This window comes from Electrophorus electricus, chromosome 7 (assembly GCF_041902795.1).
Source record: "Electrophorus electricus isolate QZ-2024a chromosome 7, ASM4190279v1, whole genome shotgun sequence".
Classification (NCBI taxonomy): Eukaryota; Metazoa; Chordata; class Actinopteri; order Gymnotiformes; family Gymnotidae; genus Electrophorus; species Electrophorus electricus.
Window position 1 is genome coordinate 1,970,001 of NC_137503.1, and position 10,000 is coordinate 1,980,000.

At 42.9% G+C, this 10,000-nt stretch overlaps 1 protein-coding gene across 4 annotated transcripts in view; it reads right to left on the reverse strand.

The window, feature by feature from the left end:
- Positions 1 to 5,147, reverse strand: part of pbx1b (pre-B-cell leukemia homeobox 1b) — a 63,630-nt gene extending 58,483 nt beyond the window's left edge. For 3 of the 4 annotated variants that reach the window (XM_027030143.3, XM_027030144.3, XM_027030142.3), the window contains exons 1-2: positions 4,608 to 5,147; positions 3,325 to 3,398 (exon numbers count right to left, since the gene is read on the reverse strand). In XM_027030143.3, coding sequence (XP_026885944.1) covers positions 3,325 to 3,398; positions 4,608 to 4,795 — 262 coding nt within the window. In that variant the 5' untranslated portion in view covers positions 4,796 to 5,147. Of the gene's footprint in view, positions 1 to 1,401; positions 2,010 to 3,324; positions 3,399 to 4,607 lie in introns of those variants that run through there. The other variant, XM_081717473.1, reaches the window with a different exon arrangement.
- Positions 5,148 to 10,000: the final 4,853 nt, after the last annotated feature.

The following is a 10,000-nucleotide window of genomic DNA, read 5'->3' on the forward strand; positions in this document are numbered from 1 at the left end:
ACACACGCACACACACACGCACACACACACGCACACACACACACACGCACGCACACGCACACACACACATACACACACCCAAGATCACACACGCACGCACGCGCGCACACACACACACACACACACACCCCAGCACACCACTGGCAAAACAGAGAAAGCCAAAACTCTTGGTTCAATAAAAATAAGACACATGCAAAAAGTAATTAGTATTTTTCCACGTTTGCATTTACATTTTATTATTATGTAATTAATGTTTATTTTATCAAAGGTAAAGAACTTGAAAACATGAATAGCAAAGACAAGCAGCTACAAAAGCCTGAAATGCTCGGTGCACTAAATGTGAAACACTACAAGAATATATACATGCCATCAGAGTAAATCCAGACTTCAAAACTGCAAAATATCGGGCATATCAAGATTATTATACTGAAATGTGCAAACTACATGAAACAGCATCTAAAGCTTTTTCGCAAACCAATCAAGTCAATATTTTTGTCCTGTTTTGATACCCTTAGCCGCAGTATATAAAAATCGAACCAACAGTAAACTATGAAAAACATTTTTTTACAGTTACTTAAATGCTAAACATATGATTCAACTATACTACTTTGGCATAGTACAGAAAATGAAATGGAAAAATAAGGATTAAATAGAGCAGGACTGATATTTTGTAAAAGAAGAAGAGGAAGATGTAAGTAAGTAAATAAGTAAGAAAATACAGGCATCACTACTGAGCACTACAGCGTAATCATACTGGTGTGATTAAAACTGTGTTTCAAAATTTGTGTTTTCTATCCTTTTTTTATTGAATGAAACTATATAGACCACATAAAATATTCTGCAAATGCCATAACCACATGTTTATTTAGTCAGGAGAAAACAATGCCGTTTAGCTACATATGCAATTCTAGTCTTGGCACTATTAAAACATAAGAAAATTATTAACACTATCGTGATTCTGAGATTTTAATTCTTATCTTGATTACCAACTTACAGAAATTAAACTCTGAAATATATACTTTGAATGAGTTCCTTTTTGTTTTGTTTTTTCTGAGGATTTTTGCACGGTGCCCTGACCCTAGATCCAGCATGAAGCACTCGACCAGAAGCTACTGTTAAACCAAATACAGAAAATAGCACCAGCTCCTTTAAAAAATATTATAATTTTTGATATCTGACCTTTTCAGTAGTTGGTAGCAGGTCAAGGGCACATAATTAAAGGTGAACTGGGTTAATGTTACCACATATGTCTGAAATTACTGCCCTGCGCTTCATGCTCACTCCTTGTAAATCACGAGGTTAAACGTTTCAAATCTACAGTGAATAACAAACAGCTGGATCATATGGCATTCAACGCTCAGCAAGGTGAAGGAAACGCGCAGACAAAACACAGATACTTACTTATCCCACAACCCACATCTCCAGCACCACCTCCCACTTCAGCCCCTCTGACAAAGTCGAACGACACAACGTACTAACTAAATATTTCACCCAGACAAGCTTTGTGGAGAAGCAGTCCGGGCGAGGGGGTGGGCCAGGATAAGCCTCGAAGGACTTTTCAGCTAGTTACACTGTAGTGGCCAAACTAAACACACACCACTCTCCACCGAGAGAGCAAAACAAATACACCTCAAATCTAAACCTTCTTAAAACCTCACACCATCACTCAGAGTGTTATACCTGCGCTGTCTTCATGTCTGAGGCACAGAAGTGGGGCTCGCTTTGACCTGTAAGCCTCTTTGGCTGGTTTGCTGAAATAGGAAGTTAAGCTTGAGAGGCTGGAAGGATTCCATGTCACTACAGGCTTTGAGCTCGAACTCTGAATGAACCCAAAGAAACGCTGGGGAGTAGAACTCGACGCATAGCCATCCCTACCACCAACAGCATCGCACACACACACACATATACACACAGGCCACAAAGGCCCCATGCTCTCCTGCGGTCGTGGCCATTTCAGCACAGTGGGGCTCAGAGGGCTGCCGTGAACTTCAATGACAACATCATACCAAGACAACGGAGGAGACAGAACAGAATGGAGGAAGGGCGAGATTCCCGCGGCTTCACAGCTGGGATAGCGGAGCCAAGAGGCTCCGGAGATTATTGAAAAAGATATCTCCTTTATCCTTGATCTGTTCCATTTTATTTCATGCACTAATGACTGTGAAACACGCCAGAAACGTTTCCACATCAAATGCGCGGGCAAAAGAGTCTCAGTATCTTATAAACCGCAAATTCAGTGCAGCTCTTTTTCTCAACGCGCCAAGAGGTCAAAATTGAAGGAATAATATGCAGTTGGTGAATCAGAACGACTCTAAAGTCTATCAGGAAATATGAGAGGGAATGATTGATTGGTGACGAGCACGTCTTCCTTTTTCAATGTTATTTCAGCAGCCTGCACTCTCAGTCAGCTTGGTGATACCAAAATAATACATGTCACTGTACAAATTAATTCACAAAGATTCCTTTATGACAGTCCCCATATGTTTAAACACACGTGTGCATACACACAGGCACACATATGCACTAAGAAGACACAGCACCTAGTAAATTAATCCAACATGCTTTCCAATCTTTAAGGACTTAAAACCGCAAATGGAAAAATTTTGACAGAGCAAGCGACTACAGCTTCACCCTCAGGTGAACACGCTGAACTTTTAAATCTGGGGTCTAAATGCGTAGCTTATAAGGAGATCAGAACAATCCAGGAGATGCCCGGAGAGGAGGGAGGTCAGTTAGAAATGCCTGCACATAAGGAGTAATTTTCTGGTGAAAAATCGGTCTGCTACAGGGAGTCACTGAACAGAGTCCCCTTTAAACAGGCAGGCAGCCTGGTAAACACAGTACCGGTCTGGGTTTTCAAAATTAGATATAGTTTTTCAAAGAAATAAAGGATGAATGAACAAAAGACACAAAGAACACTGAAAACACAATACAAAAGTTTTTTACAATGTTTTGTTTTTGTTGTTTTTTTAAATTTTATTTACATCCATCACCTCAAAACTTGAGGCCTGTTTCTAAAAGACCACACAAATTTCTTAGTAGCCACATTCCAAAATGAAATATTGTATTAGATGTAACTGAATGATGTAACTTAGACTATTGCTGTCTGTCTGGAAAAATGTAAACCACAGAACACACAAGCTAGCTGTTAGATACCTCTGAGCAAGCAAAACGTCTGACATAATTCTGACAAAAGGCTACTCACATATGGGCTATAATATTATCAGTTCTGACCTATGATCGTATTCTGAATGTATGCGCGAAAAAAAATGACCGATATAAATATATATAAAAAATAAATTAATGAAATGAAACATGACTGACCTGTTTTTTCTTTGATTTCACACAAAACGTTAAAGAGCGCGGGCTTCATTCTGTGACAATTCAGCGCGTGTTTCCTAAAACAAAAGGAGAAGGGCGTTGTAAGGCACGCGAGGACAGGCTCGCGAGAGGCTCGCGAAATGCCCCGCGCCTTCGCTTCGATGGCTCGCGAGGTAAACAGCTGCACGTCGCTCCTACTGCTGTCCACGAAATGTTGTCAATTAATCAAAAATAAATGAACGCTCGAAAACCTTGAAAAGCGGGCAATCAGTCCATATAATTCTGTAGCCGAGCAATTTTGTACTCAATAAATATATTAGGAATTTTAGAAATTTAAAGCAATATTTCCTGACACTATAATTACTGCTGCTGCTACTACTACTACTACTACTACTAATAATAATAATAATAATCAGCATTATCATAATAATATTCATAATAATATCAGTATGCTTATGTTTTTGCTTAACTTTGTTTCCAAAGTAAGCTTGGCTACCAGGGGCGTTATTTATGCAGCCTAACACAAAGTTTGTTTAATTATTACATGTCTCGGTCTCCTCTGGATAAACCAGCACTGTCTTTCCTAGGTAGAGGAGTCCAGCCTAGGCCGTCTGCAAAGCGAGCGCCTTGCTCAGTCCCAGCGTTGTCAGTTAAATCATGTCTTGGTTATTGTTTATCTGTATCGACGTGGAGTGGGGATTATGTGTCAGAAAACACAACGACGTTGTCTATCGCCTGCCATTGCAGCAAAGCCTAACCCCTGTGGCACGGGGAGCACGTTCTGACACACTGACATGTGAAATTATGTTACAGGTCAATTTGTGGTTGGATACTTTGTCAATAAATTGCGACAGAGATAATCGAGATTTCATCTAGTTACAATACAGTGACGCAAGTGCTTAATGTTATTTGGACATCCAAACCTTGTTAGAAAATCTTTATAAATTTAAACAGCAGAAAATACTTAGTGTTCTACAAGTGCCACAAATCCGTTAGGTTACCATCAATAATAAAAGGAAAGAAAAAGAAAGAAAACACCCAATAACGGCAAATTAACACTACCCATTTCTCGGTAAAGTCACGAGAAATTAACCACTTAATAAAACTAAAACTGCATTGCGTTTCCGAATAGCTAATTGCATTGTGCTTTATTTGGGGGTTTAATAGCGCGTGGTTTAGTGGTAAAATGTAGTGCAAAATAAAGTGTAGCAAAATATTCCGACTTCCTATAAACGTGAGACAGCGCCTTCATTGTGTGCCGAGCACGCACGTCTTTGACAGCTTACCTGGCCTGCGCCTCGTCCAGACTTTGATCAGTAATGGTCATGATTTGTTGTAAAATGTCTCCAATGTCCTGTTTTCTTCCGTCGCCGTCAGCTCCTCCGGTTCCTTCCTGCATGTGCTGAGGCAGACCGGGGTGTCCTGCCATCCCTACCCCGGCGTGAGAGTGCATCAGCCGCGGCTGTTCGTCCATTCCTGCCGGTCTAATAGGAAAAAACAAATCTGCTTAGAAATTCCTCCGGTGCTTAGCTACGTGTCGGTCACTTTCTCGTTCAGCTCGCATTGACCACAGACGAGGTGAACAGCGTCTTCTCGCGTTTTCCTCCAGCTGGTCTTGGGTCTGAAATCTGAGCTGTAGTACTGCCTTGACCCACTCTGCCCGGGCGTTAGGGGGGGGCGGGGGTTGCAGACTTCAGCTGTAAATGTAAGCGTGCGGGCTGTCTCCCGTGTTGTGACGATCTCTGATTAATCGGTCCGGACGAGCGCAGGTCTGAGGACTTCACCAGCAGGGATCCTCCACTCACTCCATCCTCCTGCTTTTGTTACACGCAGCACCAGCGGCGCATAGCGAGACGGTGAAGCCCAAGCCCCGCCCACGCTACCTTATTGGAAGAACGGAACATTAGCCCCGCCCCCGGACTCCTGTCGTGGAGTGTCAATCATTGCGCAAAGACGGGGACACGCTTTCGTGGGGGGACACTTTGGGGTGTGGATCGAATCTGAACTCAAAATAAATAATAGTGTCTGTCATGAGAGATCTGCTTCAGTTTCCCCTCTGACCAGGGGAAGACCTCCATTTTCTCTCCAGGACTCCATTTCATTTTCCAGCCCGCTGCCAAGATATAGATTTATTTCCGCCACGGTGGATAAGTCCTATCGAAAACAATCGACACCCTTCGTCTTCGCCATTCGTTTAAGTTATTACTAATAGATTATGCTTAATCCACGTAACCCCGTGGTACTGACAAGTAATTTTTATTGAAACGTTATTCTCTGCACCTCTATTAAATTACAGACATCAAACTCCACGATTAAACGCAGTCTAACTTCAGACGCCGCAAACACGTTTTATAATTCTACCTGGCGCGTCAGGTTTTATTATATCGACCAGTGCGTCGGCGCTGTTTTTTTTTTCTCCCTTTCAGGTGTGTTCCTGGACTATGGTTGGCTGCATTTGTCTGGCTCGTCCTAATGTAAACCCGTGACCCATGGTGTGCAGCCAAGCATCAGGGCCCTAGTGTGTGTGACCAGGCTGAAAACTGCCCTTCAGGACCAAAGAGTCCTCCACACGGCTGCTCCTCCACACACACACACACACACACACACACACACACACACACACACACACACACACACACACACACACACACACACACACACACACACACACACACACACACACACACACACACACACACGCACAGGCTGCAGGAGTTAAAGATGTCTATTTGGTTGGGTTCAGGAGCTTGGAGCTCTGTTCATGCCTCATACCACAGCAATACAGCCTGCACAGTTAGAGTCTGGGGTCTGTTCTAATTTTGTGCTTTGTGGAGGGGAATAGGTTGACTGTCTTAAAGCTGCATCGGTTTCTGCTATAAATGAAATACTCCTGCCTGCGTGTTCACTGTTGGTCAGAGAGCACAAGTTATCCAAAGCACCATTCATTCTCAACTCAGGTGAAACATTCATGCAAAGGTTTTATTTGACCGCATCACGTATTTGAACCGACTTTGGAAGTACAGTGTAAGGTGAAACTGTACTTGTGCCTTTATGTGTGCTGCCTTTCCCCGGCAGAGGGTGGGTGTGTTGGGGGTTGTAGGTGGGGTGGGGGTGGGGGTGGGGATGGGTGGTGGGGGGGGGGCATTTCAACTCCGTTCCTGGCAGGCAGAAGCCGCCACGGCGTGGCATGCGTGCTGGAAAACAGCAGCAGTGGGGAACAGCAGTGCCATCTGCTAAATGCTGGTGCCGTGAGAACACCTGAGGGAGCCTGCCGCTAGCACCAGACATCCTCAGACCGTCCGAACATCTGCCCATGTCCTGCTCCGAGCCAATGTGCAGTCACTCAGCTAAAGAACCACGCGCAGCTGCTCCCTAAACAACATTCACCGGGAAGTGAGGTTGTGACGGGGCTGGAATGGACAAACCCAGACCGGGTTTGTGCCTGACGTGTGGCTACAAGGCTCTGCATAGCATTCGAGGGGAAGTGACAAAATATTAATCAGTTTGCACATGTGGGACTTCTGAAGACGAAAGAGAAAAGTTACCTCGAGTTGAGAGGTACTCGACTAAAGTTCTACAGTTTCAGAGAATCATTCAAACCACTTTTGAAGTATGTATCGATTGTGTTAAATCTGAACATATCAAAATATGTAATAAAGGATACAAGGATATGAAATAATAGAGTATAGCATTCTAATTACTACAATTCATTATAGAATTACAGTTAATTAAATAGCAATAAATAAAATAACAGCAGGAAGATGTTTAAAAGTATACATTTATATTGAATAAAATTATGAATCTGAAAAATTCCAACCTCTATGTATCCACCAAGGATTATTACTGTAGGAGTGATATTGGTGCATACAATGCCATTAGTTTGCTCTAGTGAGCTGCTCGGTCAGGACTCTGCAGTAAAGTCTGATCTTGACATCCTGACGTGAATGAACGCACAGCTGGTATGTTCTAGTCGTAGTTATTAAAAGCAACAATAGTTACTCCAGACAACGCTGTAAAATACAACACCAGTATGGTGGAACACACTGGAGAGTGATCCTCTGACGCCTCACGGGACGCAGCATTGAGACGGTAAAGCACGTGCATGTGGACGTATGTCACTCTCACAGAAGGGTTAGGGTAAGGGGGTTAGTGTTTGGGGGTTAAGGTTAGGGTTAGGGTTAGGGTTTAGGGGTTAGGGTTAGGGTTAGGGTTTAGGGGTTAGGGTTAGGGTTTAGGGGTTAGGGTGGTTTTCAAACACACAAGGTTTCAGTATGACATGCTAGCTCTTTATCAAGTGATAAATTCTGAGTGCATACAGTGTTCATTTAACTAACATTTCTGAGCCATAAGTAATTTTTAAAAATGTGTCATGCACGAGTGATGATAATTTGTTGTATTAACAAAGCAAAAGCAGCGAAACACTGACTGGACCAACTGACACTGCTGTAGATGGAGCTCAGAATCAACCAAAGACATTAATTAATACTGACTCATATATCATAATTCTCATCTATGGAAAAGCTTGGTGTAGTCATCTAAAACCTTACCCTCTGTGTGTGTGTACGCACATTAATGCATTGAGTGAGTGAGTGAGTGAGTGAGTGAGTGTGTGTGTGTGTGTGTGTGTGTGTGTGTGTGGTAATCTTTGAGGGATGCGAGAGAATTCAAGCTGATAGCAGTACAGTGAGGGAAGGGTCCGATGACTCTCTCTGGGGGGTGGCAGGAATCTCTGAAGGAGACCCCCCCACACACACACACATACACCCTCACACACACACTCACACACACACACACACACACACGACTCCTGCTTGCACCGCCGCTCACCTCAGGCCTGCTCATGCAACGTCTGGCAGCTCTACATGGGGATGGGTTTATTTCACAAACTATTTGGGTTTTTCTTTTTAAAAAGTCTTCCCACCGATGACAGACACACAGGCAAAAGCCCCAGTTTTGAATCATCGCCTAGTTTTCATTTGGTCCGGTCCTACACAAACACTGCAGGTATTAATTCAACATCAGGGATTCTGCTGTGCACATGGCGGAAGTGTAAAAATGCAATCATATCAAATCACTACAGGCCTGTTAGTCAGCCCAGATAAAGGTATGAGCTAAGTCTTCAAACTAGACATACTGACAGGATGATAATAAAACACACGCGCACACACACACACACACACACACACACACACACACACACACACACACACACACACACACACACAAATACATTTACATATTACTGCCTCTATCCACCCTCATCACTGATTTTAATGAGCATTGAATTTTTGATTTTCTCCTTAGTGCTGAGAACCATCGGTAATTTCTGCCTGAATATTTCGACTTGGTCATTAATACCTTCCCATGGTGCATGGGTGTCAATGAATTTTCAGGGCACCGTTCTGCTCATTAGTGTGCACAGACACTCATACACACACACACACACAAATGACACATTATTGTTATTAGTATTGCACAGAGCAATTTTTGTTGAAATGTACAAATTAGGATGAATTATTCATAATACAATCCAAACATTTAAAAGCAACAAATAAATAAATTAAGTACAAAAAACTAAGTACAACTGACCATTTTAATGTCGAACAATACAATTCTGAAATTACTGTAAATAGTCAAAGAAGTGCTTGAAGTAGCACCTACAAAACAAATTTATGAATCCATACAGCTCTGTAGCCCAAGCAAAACACAGATGCAAAAATGTCACTGCTGAGTGTTGAGAACTAAATGGACTCGTGGGGTCTGTCTGGGTCTCTGGGTTTGGAGAGGGTGTGTGTGGCTCAGAGGACAACGGCCTCAGATGCCACAGACCAATGGGGGGGATCAATGCAGAGAACAAAGAAGAGCCATGTTCCTGAAGACATACTAATCACTCACCCTCCACCACTATACATGCCTCAGGAAGAGTCAAGGAAAGAGAGAGAGAGAGAGAGAGAGAGAGAGAGAGAGAGAGAGAGAGAGAGAGAGAAAGGGAGGGAGAGTATATATGTATTTACAGAAGTATGTATATAAGGATGTATATAAAGTATATGCTTATATTTTATAAATATTTTTTGTAAATGTTGCCAGAAGATCTATTTCTAATTAATGTTTTTAATTCTCTACTGTTGTCACCTACTTTGTAATTTGAGGTTTTTTTTTGTTGTTGTTAATTTTTTTTCTGTTATAATGCTTTGGCAACATTGTCCTCATAACAGTCATGCCAATAAAGCTACTTTGAATCTTGAAAGAGAGAGAGAGAGAGAGAGAGAGAGAGAGAGAGAGAGAGAGAGAGAGAAATGTGGCAGAGACATGCAGACCTCTCCTCATATGTGATATTGTGGGAATGTTTTAATTAACAGTAAATGAACATCCACAATTCAAACGAGTCCAAAGTGAACGCTGAGCTCAGCAGTGCTGGGGAAGAGCAGTCAGCACACACAAAAGAGTCAGGAAGCCACGTCATGTGACCAAGCCCCTGCCTCACACAGGGCTGTCTCCCCCACACGCGTCTCTAGGCTGCGGCGGCCTGCGTGTATGTACACTCACTCAGGTGGTTCTGGTCCATTCTGTTGGGAGGCTGTTTGTTCTGTGTCCTTCCATAATCGCAGTCCAGCCGTGGCTCCGCAACCCTCCTGTCACATCAATCACCGGCTTGTTTATTTGCAAGGCTCATTATGTT